Here is a 19,871-nt window from a genome sequence, read left to right as displayed (position 1 = left end):
CGCGATTCATCTTTTTGTTTACATAGGCCTACACTAACGTTATTCCATAACGTTATTCCACATTAACACTTGAGAAAGGATAACTTAGCCTACCTCACTCCTCAGCGGGATCTGCTCCTCATATCAGCACGGAAAATTTTCTCCATAAGGTAGGCTATATTATGCCTCTTTGTTACAGCTGATGTGGGGGCGTTTCACAGACTGAAATGGTTCTCAGAATTTGCGTTTGAATAGCACGCGCTCTCCGGGGCGTGGTCAAATTACTGTGAATCATCTCGTAATGAGCTCGACTGGAGTCGCTCTCTTTTTATACAGATTACAGAAGCTGATAATATTTGTTTTTTATATAAATTACTTCATTTAAAAGCTGCGATCTCAAGCTTTATGCCCGTGGGTCTGTTTCCCTGTTTGACTGAATTTTCGCGGAGTTATAGATCATTTTCGAACGCGTTTCAAATGGGAGTTTACTGACAGAGAGAAGGCAGAAATAGCATCATGTTAGTTTTTCTTTATTTGTCAAAAAGCAAAACACTTTATTTTTATTGTGAGTATACAGAAAAAAAATAGAAACTGAACAGGATCGATTGATGTATTACACGAAAATGAAAGATCAAAATTAACAGAGCATTTTGTGTTTATTTTTCATTGCTAAAAAAAAAAACGAGCAAAACGCGCGGGCGCGTTTTTGGTCCCCAGAGGGTTAAATGAAAACGAAAAGAGTTAGTATGGTGTTTTATAACATATTTCGTTGCCTAAAATATACAGAGATAACCGGAGTAGCAGAGCGAGCTGAGTGACGCATGCTGCGTCCTTTACCCATATATGGATTGGCCAGAAGGTGGGCGGGGTTAGGATTTCCCAAGATTTTCCAAGATGGCGCCGCCCATACCCCCCATAAACGGCTTCAAAACCGTTCTTCAGAAAGTCTATGGGTGACGTCACAGACGCTTTGTCCATATTTTTTACAGTCTATGGTTTAAACCCATTAATTACATCCTGTTCTGCAAAAGGGATAGATCCATTTACAGTTAAATTATTTTTCTGCTCACTACGAATATTCTCAAAGTCACAAGTATCAAACCTTACATAAAACTCATTAAATGCTTTTGCAAGCTGAAAATCATCTCTATACCCTTCCAATACCACCTTAGAATCTTTCTTAGGCTTTAGCCCTATTCGCACGGGATTAGTATTACCTAGGGACCTCCGGTAATTTGTAATAATCGCAGAGGTCGTCTGTGATTTTTATCCCGTGCGAATCTGCCATGTCTGTAAAAATTCCCCCGAAAATTACCTACCGTATTTCGGCCAACACAGGGGTCCTCTGATAATACCAGTCCCGTGCGAATCCCCATGTCTGTGATTTGGGCTGTTTTTCTGTGAGCCTATCGTTTCCTAAAGAACGTAATAACCATTATGGGCCGTTTAACAGTCCATTTTACGTCTGTATTAAAACTGTATTAACAATAAAATCTGTCGATATGCTCTACTCCAATCTGATTATAGTTTTTCTCCAATAAAAACTATGAAGTGCTGCAAAAGAGAAAACAAACTACAGTAAAGACGTGATCCGGAAGCTCAACTCGGACCGTTGTCATGGAAAAGTCAAATTAAGCATTTTGGCGCAACATGGAAGCTCTTTTGGAAAGTTTGGACGCTTTTTGTGGTAACTTAGTAATCTGTATCGTGGAGCATTTCTTTGTCTCACACGGCCTCTAAAGACGTCCATCCCACGTGTGAAAGAGTAAAAATGATATAAAATGAAATAAACCAAATAAAATGAATAGAAAAACAAGCCTATCGCGACGTTTCGGTATTTATAATACCTTCTTCAGGCAGGCTTGTTGTAAATATGGACAAAGAATAAAAGAAAAAGAAGATATATTATATATTTATACAATAATATGATATTCTATAATATATATAATATATTTCTCGAATAAATTGGTTTTAAATAAGTTCTTTTTTTGAATTGCAATACTGCAGCGCGATCTTCGTTTCAGCACGTTCAGCTAGTGAAGTGTGAATGGGTGGGCGCACGCTGTAAAGTCCGTAAACTCGAGGGAATTACGAACATTTATTTGCCCGTGTGAATGAGCCACCAAAAACACAGACGTCAGGGGGTAATTTCTTAATTACAGAGGTCCAGGGGTAATACTAATCCCGTGCGAATAGGGCTTTAGTCCCAACGATGGTTTTCATGCCATCCCATGCTGAGCCCAAATTACTGTTTTTTAACTGCCATTCTATCTTTTCTTTGTAATGCACCTTTGCCAATTTATTTCCAATTTCACTTCCTTTTTTAACCGATTCAACTCAAAAAGCTGCACGCTGTCTTTCTTTTAACAGCACCCTAAGTGATTTAGTTATCCAATATCCATGGTTTATTATTTGGATATACTTTTACAGACCTTACAGGAATAATGTTATCCACACAATGACACATAACAGCTGACAACATCAGTAAGTTCATCTATGTCAGCACATGACTCTTTAAACATTTCCCAATCAGTGCATTCATAACACCCTTGTAGGATCGAGATGGAATCTTCAGTCCAGTTCTTAGACTGTCTGATTAAAGTTTTTCCCCTTCTTAGGGCTGTACGATACAATGGGACAAGTTGTATACAATTATGGTCAGCCCCACCTAACGGGGGAAGAGGGAGAGATTTATATGCACCCTTTATAGAACCATAACATAAATCTAGAGTCCTGTTATGTCTGGTTGGACATGTGACATATTGGTAAAGGTCTCTCAAGGTCTTATCCATCAAACAGTGGTTAAAATCACCCATGATTAACATTGGTGCATCGGGAGAAATAAGTTGCAATCTTTGAGTTACTTGTATGTAGGATTTGAGGGCGAAACAAACACAAATGAATCTTCCAGGTGATTTGTTCAAACATAATTCCACACAGAACTCAACATTCCAGACCCCAAATCACCAATCCAGAGCCATAAAATCAGGCTCCAGCCAGTCTCCGCTAACCAACGAAAACCCCCAGCTAAGAACTTTATGGCCATGCAAGCTTCAAAGAGATGAGCCCAACTAAAGGAAGAACGTTGTCAGCGTTTGATAGTTTTGGAAAGACTGATTGGTTCAGAGATGGCACAGCTTGGTGCTCGATCAAGATAACAGCAGATGTTGCTCGAGCCCACGACAGATATACAAAACAGACCCCCCTCTTCTTAAGGACCTCTGAATGACCCAGGGTGTAAAATCTCTTCAAGCCACAAGAGAACTGAGATTTTACCTATAACAATACATAAAATCATCCCAGAACAATTTTCGATGGACTTATAATCAAACATCATGCAACTACATAATTCTATATTGTGTCTACCACTTATGTGTGTGTCTAAGATCCCATATATAAGTCATGATTTGTTATAACTGTTAGATGTTTGAATGAAAGTCTGTTATGTCTCCTATCAATATGATTGTATGGTCTTAAATTAAAAAGATGGCTTGATTGAAATCTGTGTAAAATGTTTCGTATTCTTATATTAGTAAAAATGTCTAAACTGTGGCCTCTTTTCTCTCTGCTAGAGCTTGGAGAGTAAGGAGATCACAGATAAGCATGATTTACGATCAGAAGTGAAAAGAACGCCACCTCCTAAATTAAGCCAGTGTTTAATTGGTCAGAACTCATCCAGGAGGCTGGACAAACATTTGAGTTTAAAATCTTAGACCCGAATAAAGTTTTAGAAGAAGAAGAACAACAAAGGTTAGAAAAAGTGCGCAAAGGGAGAAGAGACCAGACAGACTAGTAACCATGTAAACGCGCAGACGAAAGAACCCAAATCAAGATCAGAAGAACATGGGTTAAACAACTTCATTCAAGCCATCTAACTACTCTCGTCTCAATTTTCTTTCTTTTCTGAGTTTTCTTTTCTTTTCCTTTGTGAGTCTCGGTTCTAAGTTAAGTTTTGCAGCAAAGTTTCGGTCCACGATTCGACTGCAAAAAGCCAGCTTCAAACAAAGACTTTCCATCCATCCGCCAGCACACCACGTGATTGGCCACCCCAGACATTTATCCAAGCACGAGGAAGACGCCAGCCACGAACCCGGAAAACGTACTCGGTTACTAAACGTAACCTCGGTTCTCTCTAGAAGAGGGAACGAGTATTGCGTAAGTTGCTTACGCTACGGGAAAGTCTTCTTTCTTCGAGATCTGAAGCCAAAAATTATCCTTAATTTTGTATTCATTGTCAACGCAGTGCGGCAGCCGGCAGACCATGGCAGGCTGTATAAGCGTGCTCATTGGCTGCCCGGCGGCGACTGCTTAAGCCTATCAGTGAGCCTTGTGTGACCTCACATCCAATGAGGGCGCTTCGCGCCCTCCACACCCCTCTAACCGTCAGGATGGGTGTGGCCAGTGTGTATATAAGCAGGGCTCACAGGCTGAAAAATCTGGTTTTCGTAGTCTGAAGCGCAAAAGCTCGTGGCGCGTCACGGCAGGTTACGCAATACTCGTTCCCTCTTCTAGAGAGAACCGAGGTTACATTTAGTAACCGAGTACGTTCTCTTACGAGAGGTTCTCTCGTATTGCGTAAGTTGCTTACGCTACGGGAACCCCTTGTCAACGCCGTGCGCGCCGAGCATACAGCGCATGAATCCCAGGGAGACCGGGGAAAAACATAACGCTGAAAACAGGTGGCCGGTAGGGAAACGGGCCAACACATGTACAAAGCACTTCACTTCGTGAATAGATAGAGCGGCACAGCCAGTCTATTCATATCCATGTAAATAGTGCGGCCGGCGGTGCGGGCCCACACAATACATGAGCACAAGTAAGGGAAATAAATAGAGCAGAACACAGTCTATTTATGGGGAGAATAATCCCCAGCGCGGCAGAGTGCAAGAGGGGCGGCCAGCAGCGCGGGCCAGCACCGGTACACAGCGCGCAATGGGAAATAAGGGACAGAACGGCACAGCCGGTCTGAACACCAAATACTCCTTCCCTTGGTGCCATACCAGAAATGTAACCAGTATGTGAGCGTAGTCTGCGCATAAGCGACTGGGCAGAGCATACAGCCCACTTATACTGATAACAGTTTAGCCTGCAAGGCAGGAACTTCCAGGTTATAAAACCTCACGAATGTTGATGGGGAGGCCCAGCCCGCCGCCATACAAATATCGTGAATAGAAATTCCGCTGGACCAGGCCCACGAAGAGGCCATGCCTCTGGTGGAGTGGGCTCTGATACCCAAAGGACACTGCAGGTGTTTGGAGGCGTAAGCTGCTGCAATCGCGTCCACTATCCACCTGGACAGGCTCTGTTTCGAGGCGGCGAGACCCTTGGTGCGCCCGCCAAAAGAAACAAAGAGCTGCTCGGAACGCCTGAAAGCGGCGGAGCGCGTGATGTAAACTCTCAGCACCCTAACAGGGCATAGGAGGTTATCACTGTCCCCGTTATCGGATGCTGGCAGAGCCGAAAGGGAGATGATTTGTGCCCTAAAGGGGGTTCCAATCGCTTTGGGGATGTAACCGTGTCTCGGTCTGAGGATGACTTTCGAGTCATTCGGTCCGAACTCAAGACATGCAGGGCTAACAGATAGCGCGTGCAGATCCCCCACGCGTTTTACTGAAGACAGAGCTATCAGAAAAACGGTTTTGAGCGAAAGATACTTAGAATCCACGGATTCAAGTGGTTCAAAGGGAAAAGCCTTCAGGGCCTCCAGGACCAAGGACAGATCCCAAATAGGAACCGAGGGGGGCCGCGGGGGATTCATCCGTCTGGCTCCTCTGAGGAAACGGATAATAAGCTTGTTCCTTCCTATTGCGCGGCCGAGCGTCGTCTGAGCGAACGCTGCAATAGCCGACACATATACTTTGAGCGTGGAAGGGGACCTGCCCTTATCCAACAGCTCCTGTAGGAAGGAGAGCACCCGCGGGACCCCACATGTTTGTGGATCCAAGCTCTTAGTAGCGCACCATTTAGAGAACACAGACCATTTGGAGACATAGAGCCGCCTCGTAGAGGGAGCTCTAGACTGCGTGATCGTGTTCACGACCCCCTCTGGCAGGTCAACGGGTATCCGTTGATCACCCATGCATGCAGAGACCATCGCTCCGGATGGGGATGCCAGATCGATCCCCCGGCTTGAGAGAGGAGATCCTTTCTCAGCGGGATCGGCCATGGGGGTGAGTGCGACAGCCTCACTAGCTCTGGGTACCAGACTTGGTTCTCCCAGCGCGGAGCTATAAGAAGCACTGGGTGGTGCGTAGGGTTGGGCGGTATTACGGTAATATCGGATACCGCGGGATCTTAAAATAGCACCGGTATCAGTTTCAATACCGTCATTACCGGCACTTATATAGCCTATAATATATATAATTTATTTATTGCCTAAAAAATGCTTATGTGTGGTTGCAGTTTGGCAATATTTCTGGTTCCAACCGAATGAGAAGGGAGAGGCGGTAAATACTGACGAGGCAATTTGTAAATTGTGCAATAAAAAGGTGACCGCGAGAGATGTAAACACCTCTAACGTCGCATCTCCGAAACAACCGCCCACTCACTGCTGCCAGGATACATAAGCGCATTAAGTTTCGTATTTGTTAAAATATTATAATGTTATTTTTTCCATCTTTGTTGATTATGAAAAGTGAACAGCACAAATAAGATGGGATGCATCGGGAGTCAGACGATTTGACCACTTCAATAAATTTAGTTTTGTAAAAGGCCTCTTTAAAACGAATTTCGTTTTGTATAAATTGTATCTAAATTTTTATAAAATTTTCATCAACCAATTGCCTGGATTTAATATAATCATGACATGATGGGCATGCCGCTGTCACTTGCATTGAAATCTCATAAAAAAGGCTATGCCTCACAGACATGACAAATAAATAAAGCTTGAAATTTCTTTAAACGAAACAATTAAAAACGAAAGAAATAGGCAACTCACTGATTAGGCTAAGTAATCCATGATGTGCATTTCTCTCGTTCATACAGAGATGCGATCGTCAATTTCATTAAACGAAACAATTCAAAACGAAAAGAAATATAGTCTGATTAATCAATGGTGTGCATTTCTCTCTATAGCGTTCACTACAGAGATGGCGATCGTCAATTTCTTTAAACGAAACAATTCAAAACGAAAGAAATAGGCTACTCACTGATTAGGCTAAGTAATCCATGATGTGCATTTCTCTCTAGGCGAGTTTAAACGGAGATGCGATCGTCAATTTCAGTAAACGAAACAATTCAAAACGAAAGAAATAGGCTACTCACTGATTAGGGTAAGTAATCCATGATGTGCATTTCTCTCTAGGCGCGTTCATACGGAGATGCGATCGTCAATTTCAGTAAACGAAACAATTCAAAACGAAAAGAAATATAGTCTGATTAATCAATGGTGTGCATTTCTCTCTATAGCGTTCACTACAGAGATGGCGATCGTCAATTTCTTTAAACGAAACAATTCAAAACGAAAGAAATAGGCTACTCACTGATTAGGCTAAGTAATCCACGATGTGCATTTCTCTCTAGGCGCGTTCATACGGAGATGCGATCGTCAATTTCAGTAAACGAAACAATTCAAAACGAAAAGAAATATAGTCTGATTAATCAATGGTGTGCATTTCTCTCTAGGCGCGTTCATACGGAGATGGCGATCGTCAATTTCTTTAAACGAAACAATTAAAAACGAAAGAAATAGGCTACTCACTGATTAGGCTAAGTAATCCACGATGTGCATTTCTCTATAGGCGCGTTCATACGGAGATGCGATCGTCAATTTCAGTAAACGAAACCATTCAAAACGAAAATAAATAGACTAGCCTACTCTCTGTAATCCAGGATGTGCATTTCTCTCTATAGCGTTCACTACAGAGATGCCGATCGTCAATTTCTTTAAACGAAACCATTCAAAACGAAAAGAAAAAGGCCACTCTCTGATTGTGTAATGAATAATGATGTGCATTTCTCTCTATAGGCGCGTTCACTACAGAGATGGCGATCGTCAACTTCCATCTTTGCAGAAAAGTTTTATTAATAAAAATCAATGGACACGCGTCACCGGATTACAAAGGCAATTCTTGCTTGTTGCACGCACAAAGAGATTATGTTGAATAATGGTGAGCTCCGGCTCATAATAACAGTTAATGCCGTCGGCCTGACTCAGACACAACGTGCAGGGGTTGGGCTTGATTTTTTTGTTGTTGTTTTTTTGCCCGATCTGGCATTCAGTTTCTGAACGGTGTAGGCACAAGCCAACAGTTTGGTGACGCCGTCTGAGCCCATTATGTCATAATTTTTAATTAGTCACGGTAATACCGTATACCCCGGTAAAATAGGGAGGCGGTTTGACGGTTTCAAAATTCGAATACCGCCCAAGCCTAGTGGTGCGTTTCCCTGATCCTCGCTATGACCTGTGGTAACAGGGAGATCGGAGGGAAAGCGTAAAGCGGGAGGCTGGGCCAGGCTTGGGACAGCGCGTCCTCGCTTTTCGAGAAGAATATCGGGCAGTGAGCGTTGTCTTTCGACGCAAAGAGGTCAACTTCCGCTCTGCCGAATAGGCGCCAGAGGAACTGGACTGTCTGAGGGTGCAGGGACCATTCTCCCGGGGAATGATGTCTCTGGACAGTCTGTCTGGGCCGACATTCAGGTGGCCCGGCACGTGCGCGGCTCTCAGCGAGCGCAACGAGCCGTGAGCCCACACGAGAAGGCGTTCTGTCAGTTTGCACAGGTTCCTGGACCTGACACCGCCTTGTCGGTTCATATAGGAAACCACGGACATGTTGTCCGAGCGGACTAGCACGTGGTGATCCCGTATAAATGGGAGAAAGCGCTTGAGCGCGTTCTCGACCGCTATCATCTCCAAACAATTTATGTGGAGGCATTTCTCCTGGTCTGACCACAGGCCAAAGACCGGTTTGCCCTCGAAAAGAGCGCCCCAACCTGAGGTGGAAGCGTCTGTCGAGATAACTTTGCGGTGTGAGATGGCTCCCATTGTCACTCCTCGCTGGTACCAGTCGGCCGCTAACCAGGGCTTCAGTGCTGAAACGCAGCTCTGAGTCACTCTGATTCGAATGCCGCCGGAAGCCCAGGCTCTGTGAGGCACTCGGGCATTCAGCCAGCGTTGTAGCGGGCGCATACGCAATAGACCCAGCTGAAGCACTGCTGCAGCTGAAGCCATACAACCCAGCATCCTCTGAAATGTCTTGAGAGGTGCGTTGCTGCCCAGCTGGAAGGACGCGGCCAGGCGTCGAATGCAGCGCGCGCGCTGTGGTGACAGGCGGGCCGTCATTGCCACAGTGTCCAGATTCAAACCCAGAAAAGAGGTTGATTGACTGGGCACTAATGAGCTCTTGGTTCAGTTGACCGTGAGCCCCAGGCTTTCCAGGTGGCTGAGAAGCACTGTTTTGTGGGCGATGAGTTCGGCCTCTGACTGTGCTAGAATCAACCAATCGTCCAGATAGTTCAAAATTCGCATCCCCTGACCTCTCAGGGGAGCAAGAGCTGCGTCCATGCACTTCGTGAATGTCAAGCCGAACGGCAGGACGGTGTATTGATATACCTGACCGTCGAAGGCGAATCTCAAGAATGGCCTGTGACGGGGTATTATCTGGGTCTGAAAGTATGCGTCCTTTAGATCGAGAGAGATAAACAAGTCCCTCGGGCGAATTTGCGCGAGAATCTGCCTGGTTGTGAGCATTTTGAACGGTCTTCTCATAAGAGCTTTGTTCAAATATCTCAGATCCAAAATCGGTCTGAGAGCTCCATCCTTCTTGGGAACGAGGAAATATCGGCTGTAAAAGCCCGACTCGCTCATAGAAGGGGGAACCGGTTCTATAACCCCTTTGCACATAAGTGTGGCTATTTCTGCTCGAAGTAGATGTGCTACTTCCCCATTCACTCTCGTCTCGGTACGCGCTCGAAAGCGCGGGGGGCGGCGAGCGAACTGCAGGTGCAGCCAGGGGCAGAATGGCCTCCGGGCTCTGATCGCCGCGCATTGCGGGCTCGAGAGCTCGAAACGGAGGGGCGGGCGCAGCACGCGCGCGCTCTCGGTGCTTAGACACGGCGGATCGCACACAGCGATAGCTGGCCGTTTTACACACAGTGTCCCGGTGGCTTTGGACGGGGAACATATAGTGTGAGGCGCGACGCGCAAAGGCGGCGTCGGGGGCGAAATTTCGTTAGTATGTGTGAGCGCAAGGGAGCGGGCACAACACTTGCATTTAGAACATGACCGGTCGTGAGGGGCCGTGTAACAGAGCGGGCAGTGAGTAGGTGTGGGCACTGTGATGTGGACACGTGACCTACTTTTATCACTCGAGCGGCTCGTGCCCGCTTTATGAGAGTGGGCTCTGTGATAGACACGGGATTTATAGTGCTTGTGTGCAGGGGTGAACACAGAGACGTGGGCACATTCACTGCGTTTAAAACACATGCGGCGCGAGCCGTGTAACCAGACATAACGCTCTCTTCGAGATTTCTCTGGGTCGCCGTGAGAACGGTGGTTGCGCGCAGGCGAGCGGGTAGATATACCGGTTTGTTGGCTGCGAGGTAAACATCTGCAGTAGCCGTGGCAACGGGGACTGACAGAGCGTGAAGCTTTGACGGTGGTCCAGCCGCAGCGGGACTTAACCGTCTTTTTTCCCTCGTGTATAGACGCTCATAAATAATCGAGCACCATGTGGTGCGAGAGGCGAGTTCGCTTTCTGTATGTAAGAAAAGCTGGCCGCGAGCTCGGAGAAGCGAACAGTAAAAATTTTTATCTGCTGCGAGAGCTGGGCTCGAACTCGGGTCTCTGGCGTTATAGCCTATGATTCTGCCACTGGGCTACAGGGGAGAACACATAAGATTTTGGTTAGCGCGAGCATATAACAGTACGACCTCATGTTTGTTTGCAGTCGTGCATGTATTAAAAACAGGCTCGTTTACTGCAATAGTAATATTTCCAGCCGCCTGAACTTAGAGGGGACTGAGAAATGTTTGAGAATAGGCGGTTTTGTCCGGCCACAGCGGGACGAAAACACTCTCTCTCCTCTTTTCGCCGGTGAGTGAGGCGCGCGCGCTGAACGTTGCTCGTGACCGTCCGCTCTGTCATCCCTTGTGAACGGCGCAATCTGCGCGGCCCAACAAGGGGGAGTGCGGGTTCGCTTTCTGTATGTAAGAAAAACTGGCCGCGAGCTTGGAGAAGCGAACAGCATAAATTTGTATCTGCCGCGAGAGCCGGGATCGAACCCGGGTCTTCTGGCGCAAAAGCCTAAGATTCTGCCACTGAGCCACAGGGGGAGAATACATTAGCTGTAGGTTAGAGCGAGCATATAACAGCGTCATGGTTTGTGACGGCGTTTGCTTTCAGGCGTGCGTGTATTTATAACAGGCTCGAATACTGCAATATGAACAATTCCAGTCGCCTGAGCTTAAGAGGGGACTGAGAAATGTGCGCGAGGACGGAGTAGCTTTCTTCTAACGTAAAGAGAGCTCCAGGACCGTCCGTTTCTGCCATCCCTTGTGAGCGGCGCAGTTTGCGCGGCTCGAACAGAGGGAGAGGAAGCTCGCTCCGAGACCGTCCACTTCTGCAATCCCTTGTGAGCGGCGCAGTAGCGCGGCTCGAACAGAGGGAGGGTGTCTATCTCATTTGCCTCATCCCCTGACGCGGCGGCGGTTGAGCGGCCGGGAGGGGGGCGGAGAGGGCGAGAGAGAAGCTCGAGGGAGAGGTTCCGGCGAGCTCCTCAGTCATATCAGTCTCCGGTGGTCTCTACGAGCGGCGTTTCTATTGCGCGGCCCGGCAGGGACAGGCGGAGCGACAGCTTGGTCGAAAACTTCAAGTCGAGCCCGCAGGGTCGACATTGAAAGTTCTTCGCACTCGGGGCAGCCGCCCGTAGAGAGTGCGGGGGGCGGCGTGCTCGCGGCCCAGGCAGAGAGCGCAGAAGAGGTGGCGGTCTCCGTTGCTGAGCGGGGCGCGGCACAAGCTTGTTTTGTTTTGACAAAAACGCCTCGTGCTCTTTTAGAACAGTGAGAGTTAGTGTGTGTCGCAGGGCGAGCACACACAGCAGTAATAAAAGGATATGTCGCCGGATAGCGTAGCAGGCACGGATGGCTGAAGGCGGCGAAGGCGGCCGGCTTCTTCAGGCGCTGTCCTAGGCTTGCTGGTCGCTGGTTTCAACGGCGGCGGCTCTCAAGATCCAGCGATGCGAAGAGCTTCGCTGAAGACAAGAAAATCAGATTTTTCAGCCTGTGAGCCCTGCTTATATACACACTGGCCACACCCATCCTGACGGTTAGAGGGGTGTGGAGGGCGCGAAGCACCCTCATTGGATGTGAGGTCACACAAGGCTCACTGATAGGCTTAAGCAGTCGCCGCCGGGCAGCCAATGAGCACGCTTATACAGCCTGCCATGGTCTGCCGGCTGCCGCACTGCGTTGACAATGAATACAAAATTAAGGATCATTTTTGGCTTCAGATCTCGAAGAAAGAAGACTTTCCCGTAGCGTAAGCAACTTACGCAATACGAGAGAACCTCTCGTAAGAGAACCCCTTTTACGCAACGAAGGGAATCCCGAAAAGGAACGCAAAGACAAGCAAGTAGCCTCCAGACTCTTAAGCTGAACTGGTGCATTGATATATATTTAATAACCCGCCTAAGAAACGAAAGAAGGGTTAAATTAATGAGTGTGGTTCGTTCAGGTCAGGTCTTATAAGTGCATATAGAATCTTGGGATTTCATCATCTCACTCTTAAAACTCATTCTTTCCTCACTCTCTTTCTTTCTGCAACTCGTATGAATGTGTGTGCATGTGTTTGTGTTAGATATTAGTTTTATGTGTTAGAATAATCAATAAAGTCTTGTTTGTATTTTAAAGAGAAGTGTTACTTGTGTTATGTGCTTACGAATTTAATGTTTTAAACTTCTGATCTAAGTTACCTTGCTAACTATAATGTTTCACTATAGTTTGGATATTTATATCCGTTGCAGAGCTGATAGTTACAGCCAGTTCAAATGAACTGCGAACGAGTCATTTGCTCGGTTGTAATAAGTGATTCTTTCGAATTCCCTATAAATTAATTAATAATTCCTTTGAGCTAAATTGACGAATCACTACAATTACAAATACATTACATGTAGAATACTTTCTGAGGCTCTATCTGCATTAGCTCTCGGATGGATATAGAAAACTGTAACGAATATTTGAGGAAACTCACGTGGCAGGTATGGTGGGCATAACGATACCGACAGCAACTCAACATCTTTAGTACACAGTCTTTCTCTCACAATGACGTTCTTACAGTACCTTTGGTTCACATACAGGCAAACTCCTCCTCCCCGCGACATGCCCGTAGCACCAGCATCTCTGTCCAAGCGCACAGGAGAACCAAACCCGTCCATAGTAATGTCTGTGTCCGAGTCTCTGTCCGAGAGCCATGTCTCAGTGATGGCCAATAGACATGAGTCTCTGAATTCCCGTTGGAATCGAACATGAGCTTGCAGCTCATCCGTTTTATTACGAAGAGACTGCGCATTAGGCAGAATAACGGACGGTAAGGGAATACGGGGAAAAAGACTGTTTCCTCAGTCTTACACGAACTCCTCCCCGCTTACCGCATTTCCTGGGTCTACGTGGACAATCACCAGTGGCTTTACTCTCTCCACACCGTAGATCTTTGTAACAATTCAAATCAGGTAGAACTAGATCCGGTGGTTTGTTGATCTGAGGGATATTCCACTGTAGTAGAAAGTCTCTACTATCTCTGATTACCGGTGGATTAGACAACGCACCTAGAGAGTCCGCGAAATAAAACGCCAGCCACAAAAACAATAAAGCCATCAGCTCCATGTTAGTTGTTCAGACACCAAGGCCAGCAGGTTGACAACCAATCCGTTAATATTCCTTGGGTATAACTATCTAAGCTTCTAAAAAAAGCTATCTAAAAAAAAAAAAAAAACACAAGCAAACTAACAAAAAACAGTACAACATAAAACAATCGCTGTCTCGCCGCCGGTCGCCGCTCACGCATGCGCCCACTATCAGATGTACAAATGTACACACCATAAACATACAGCGAAAACAGTATGAGTAGTATGGTTGCATGCTATTACATACAGAACACATCTGTATGTAAACTTTGTTGTTACATATTCATGAAGAAATTTTAATGACAGGCAAGTTGAAGAAAGACCAATAAAGCTCTTATGAGAAGACATCTTACAAGAAGTGGTCTTGTTGGGTGTGTTCTAGCCAAGAAGCTATTTTTATGGAAAGCCAAGTGATTTTAGAATGTGAGGGTCCACAAAGAACAAGTGACAAGTCCAAGTAGCAAGTCAAAATCTGTAATTTGTATTTTGACACTATCTGCCTGTCTCAAGTTAGTGCTAAATTGCCAAAATGAGAATTTCCTCCATTTGGATTCTCAGCCAAGATGTTGAGACATTCAGCGTTACAATGCCTTTTCATTAAATTAATTCACAGGTCACCATACTTGAATCTAACAATTATATGTGCCGCTTGTATACCCGCTGTACTTTGTTCACACAAATTTATAAGTGAATAGAACATAAAAATGCATGAACTACAAAAATTCATAAATGGTTAGGGATATTTTCTGATATTTCTCATGTTTTCTGATGTTACTTTTCAGAACTCTGGGGTCTGTCAAATTAAAGTTATAAATGGCCAATGGCCTATTTTCATGAATAACCATACTATACCATAAACTAGAGGTCGACCGATTCATCGGTTTTGCCGATTAATCGGCACCGATAGTTGATTGGTGGAACTATCGTTATCGGCAAAAATACATACCGATAGTTTTTCCTGGTTGCGTCCATTGCTGGAGCGGCTGAGAAGCGCGCGCTGTCATTCATTACACAGTAAGAGAGAGCTGAGAAGGGTCTGCTGGCATCATGCAGTACAAGAGCGGCCTCTAGAGGTGTAATAAAAACTATCACTGATGCCTCGTGTTGTTTATTTCGACACGTGATTCTGCGTGCTGCACTGCACTGCACTGAGAGCACACGCTGCGTGGAGAGCTCTGACATCAGACGCGCGTTTAAACACCGACAGCTAAAAATGTATGTATACAGAACATTTTGTCATATCATTATAAAGTGATTAATTTGTTGACTAAATGCTGCATTAGTAGAGAAAGAACAGCACAACAGTATGTTTGTTTGCCTTCGAGGCTGAGAGGACGCTAGTAGTTAAAACACCCGAATGTTTAATGTCACAATTGTTACCATCTATTTGCATTAGTTTATATCCAGCTGGTCACTTTTATGCATTAAATATGCAGAGAAGTTGCATATTTAAAGCTAGAGACGTAAGATAGCAAACTGATAGCCGACAGAAACTAAACAAATCAGAAAAGCATTCGGTTTTGGTTATTTTTTCATCATCACTTTAATACATATTTTGTTATTTTGATTAGATAATCAAGTGTTTATAAAATAGAAGCAAAAGTGTGAGACTATACATAGGCCTACTATAATATTTATATCATTTTAATGCTCTGGCATTGTAGATATTTAAAGTTGGCCATCTTTAAGCATATATGACTGTTTGGATTTATATGAAATGATAACACTTACAATAAAATTCCATATGTAACATTAACTAAGGTTAATAACTGCTGAATAAGGATTGTTCATTGTTTGTTTGTTAATTAACATGTACTAATACATTTTTAAATTAAGGTTTTTATTTGTTAACCATAGTTAATGCACTATCAAACTAAAATGAATGATCATGGTGCAATTTGTTTTTATCCAGTATAAATTTTAAAAACTATCAGTTGATTAATCAGTTATCGGCAAGTATGGCCCAACCTAGCTATCGTTATCGGTAAAATCCACTATCGGTCGACCTCTACCATAAACTCAACCAAGCAACTACAAATATAGGCCTTCTCTACGTCCAATAAAGGCTGACAGACAGATGTTTAGACAGCTAGGGAAAAAATTAAGCAACAGGCTGGCAGAAGAGTGTAAAGATTATATGGTCTCAGTTAGGGCTGCACGATTAATCGTATTTTAATCGCGATAACGAAATCGTCGCGATATTTTCCCGCTCGTTTTTTTTATCCTGAAAACGCTTTTTTTATTAGACATTTGCATTATCTTGCATTGTTAACAAGTCCCCACTAGCATTGATGTTTGTGGTTGCCAGATCTGAATAGCTTCTACACTGCGGAAAAAGCACTGATCTCCACAGCGATATTCTGTTTCCATGAAATTGTTATAAAGCAAGTCTGTTTCTTCACAAGGCATTTGTGGTGTTTGTGTGACTAAATCTGTTTCTAAATGAGTTTCACTGTTCTATTTTTTTAAGTTTAAGTTTTTACCAGTTTTCATGATGTGAATCAGTTGAAAACGACATCCACTGACCGTTTTCAGTCTGTATCAACAAGTAGACTATTTTTCTTTGCAGTACGAATTTGCTGAGTGATCTGGATCTGTACTTTGTCTCATTTGCAACCGAAATGTGTCGCTTAGAAGATCTAATGTGAAGACGCTTCACAAAGCGCTCATCTAACGTTAAATCATGCCATTTGTATTGACTTGCTGTCTGAGGAAGTTGTCATAGTTGGTTAAATGAAGTCTGATGGTTTGAAATTAACACCCACCAAATGCGCCTAAAATGAACTTTGGCGGGGGACACTGTCAAATCACTGGCCAATTTGGCATGTTATTATGTTTACTCACTTTGCTGTGGAAATTCGTGTAAACCAAATCTGCGAGGATTTTGCGCAAATACTCGTAAGTCATCATGGTATATTAAATACAGCGTATTGCGCAGAATCTGCGCATTTCTGGGTTACTTGAACACACACGTCTCTACACAACAAATAACGGTGCGCTTGTTCATTTGCATTGTAGCAATAGCGTAGATTAAAAAGCATTTGGTTAACAGAAAAGACATTGATATTTTACAACATCCTACATGTTCTTTGTACTGTATTGATCTGTCCACCTAAAACACATTTTTGGTAAAAAAAAAAAGATGAAGAGAATGAATGAGGAAGGGTGGAGATATCTGGATGACAGGATTTTCTCTGCACTCACAGCGCACATGGAAGGGGGGAGTCTCCTCAAGTAGAAGTTCTGAATAGCCAGTAACTTACATTTTGTAACCAAAATGGCCGATATATATATATAAACCATTAACTGTCTCTTCTCTTTCTCTGTAGTTTCTCAAATGAGAATAATCGTGATTAATTATCGCAATTAAAATTTTGAGCAAAATAATCATGATTATCAGTTTAACCATTATCGTGCAGCCCTAGTCTCAGTCACTATACATACTATCAGGGCTGTTAGAGACTGTGGGAGCCCCTTGGTCTGTTCACGTTCACAAGGACCCCTAAAGCGTGAGGTGATGTGAGGTTGACTACACATAGGCTACTGTACATGTCAACTTAAAAGTTTGGACGCACTTTTTGATGATCATCTTATAAATCGGTTTCTGCTTAAATGCTTGAAATTAGCTTTAAAGACAAACAATTGTTCCTACATATAGCATGTATTCTGATCAACAGTCTATGATTAATGCTAATTGCATTAAGGCATTATCGTAGTAATGTAAAATCTATTAAAAGTGCCTTTGTGTGCCCTTCATAGAGTGACATACGCACTGGGACCTCAGGTCACCAGGTACACAGTTCAAAAAGCTGTGAGGGGGTATTATATTCCTAAAATCAGAACAGGCCGCTGATTCACAAAAGTCAACTTCTCAAACCCTTAAGAGATAGACTTAACCCCTTATCCAATGCAATAAAATCTTCAAAGGTTTGCAGTTAAAATGGTAAAATTACATGAAATGCACTTCATTAAAAAAAACTTCAGTGTCATCTTGCCAGCTGCAGTTTTGCCCAGGCTTTTAAATGGATTCACCGATCCACATGGCACACAGCTGACCTGAAATAACCCTCCAGCTGCAAAGACATTCTCATCTACGGAGAGTCAAGAGGACCACTAATAGTCTCCATATTTCAACATCCCTTTTTCTTTTGCATGTCTGTAAAAACACATTATCATAAATCACTTATTTCATTACACACAGAAAAGTGATAACCTGTTCACTGCATCACTGTTCTGACATACACCTCATTAATTGATTGTATTCATTACAGTAGATTTGAGTATTTTGTATGTTCATAATGGAGCACTATAGTATACTGCTTTCTGAATACTGTCCAGTATATAGGCTAATGTATTTTGTATACTTTTTGTGTAATGCATACATATTTTTATGTATTTTACAGTGTATGGAAAAAAGGGTACAGTACACAATGGTAAACATTTCCATCTGTACTGTAGTACTGTATTCTCATTCTCAATATGTTGTGTATTCCGCAACCAGCATTCAGTTAACTTTTTTTTTTTTTGTGCGTGTTAAAATTGTGTAACAACGTCAACATTTTTAGCAGTGATAGCAAATAAGAAGTCAATTACCAGATGTTACAAATCACTTCCAGTTTAGTAGTCATACTAAAATTCGAATTGCTTTGTGGAATACATTATTATTCTGTGCAGCCTGCTGTTGTAATGCTCTATATAGGATACTGCACATTTTTTAAAATGCAATAGGTCACCTGGGTATTCCATGTGTACAGAACTTGCACACAGTATGGTGCATGCTACAGAAAAGCATAGCAAGATTCCATTCCAAACAAAGTCTTTGATGAAAGAGTTATTACAGACAGATATAACAAAATGCACAAATATTGGCAACAATTTTGTTAGCTACAATCAATCAAACCATACAGACCATAAATATGTTGAAATGATGCAGATCTGTAAGTGGGTCAAATCGTTGGGCTCTGCCTGTGAGCCAACCAAATAACACTGGCCAACTCTAACACCTTTGAGAGCAAAAAACGGTCGGATGTCATACAAGTTTATTATTACGTCTGACTAAAGTTTGCAAAATGGTACACGCATGCACGTATGCATGATTGTATACGTGCAACCATAACTTTAGCAGCAGCAACAGCAACAACAACAACAACAACAACAACAACAACAACAGAGCACTGTTCACTACATAAAGCATATTGTTTTAATGACATTACAGATCACATTCATAATAATGTAAAAAAGAAAGCATTTCACTTTGGGTTAAATGTAGGCTACGGTGATGCATTTTCAATACCTTCACGACTCTTAAATGTTTTGCCGAAAGACGCTAAAAGTGCAGCAAAACCACATCCGCTTGCAAAAACATGTAAAATATTAAACGCGCGCTATGTCATGTCGTGTAATTTAGAAACACAGCTGCTATATGTCTGAGCGAGAGCGAGTTGCACTTGGCTCTCGATGTTTAACATGGATACATTTTACAGCAAAGTAATGCCGTTTCACTTCACACAGCGACACAGACGTAAAACATGGGAAATAATGACTCACCTCGAAGCTGCAGAACAGTATGCGTGTATGTCCTTTATTAGATATCCCTGTAATATCAATGTTTGTTCCTGTGATCGGACAGACGTGGCCTGAAATGACCCAGCATAGCAGATCAACTCCAACATGGACCCGGAGACACAGAGAAACGTGCAGCTCTCTCATCTGATCGCTATGGGGAATCAGAGAGCGTTTGACGTCTGGCCAAAGATGGTTTAACCCTTTACAGTGGCCTAAAAACTATATGATACTAAAGCACACTTAAAATACACGAATATCATTGCATTAGATATAATACCGGAGTGAATTTCACGAAAACGAAACATTTCTGGTCATATTTCACCTAATAGAAATAAATAAATATGATATTATGCATAAAATTAAGCAGACCAGGGGTGCGTTTCCCGAAAGCATCGTTGGCCAACTATGGTCGCAAGTTCATCGCAATGTCCATTGAACTCTATTGGTAACGACGGAACTTGCGACCATAGTTGGCCAACGATGCTTTCG

The 19,871-nt window shown here is 43.6% G+C and overlaps 1 protein-coding gene across 15 annotated transcripts in view; it reads right to left on the bottom strand.

Annotated features, from left to right (window-relative positions):
- Window positions 1-19,537, bottom strand: part of thrb (thyroid hormone receptor beta) — a 443,394-nt gene extending 423,857 nt beyond the window's left edge. For 4 of the 15 annotated variants that reach the window (XM_084422934.1, XM_084422922.1, XM_084422925.1 and 1 more), the window contains exon 1: window positions 19,365-19,537. Coding sequence is in view for 3 of the 15 variants with exons in the window: in XM_084422927.1 (XP_084279053.1) it covers window positions 19,365-19,489 (125 nt within the window). In the remaining 12 variants the exon portion in view is untranslated. Of the gene's footprint in view, window positions 1-18,726; window positions 18,821-19,364 lie in introns of all 15 variants that reach the window. The other 11 variants (XM_084422919.1, XM_084422920.1, XM_084422924.1 and 8 more) reach the window with 6 other exon arrangements.
- Between the last annotated feature and the right edge of the window lie 334 nt (window positions 19,538-19,871).

Source organism: Rutilus rutilus (genome assembly GCF_951802725.1).
Source record: "Rutilus rutilus genome assembly, chromosome: 11".
Classification (NCBI taxonomy): Eukaryota; Metazoa; Chordata; class Actinopteri; order Cypriniformes; family Leuciscidae; genus Rutilus; species Rutilus rutilus.
This window is presented reverse-complemented; position numbering and strand designations above follow the sequence as displayed.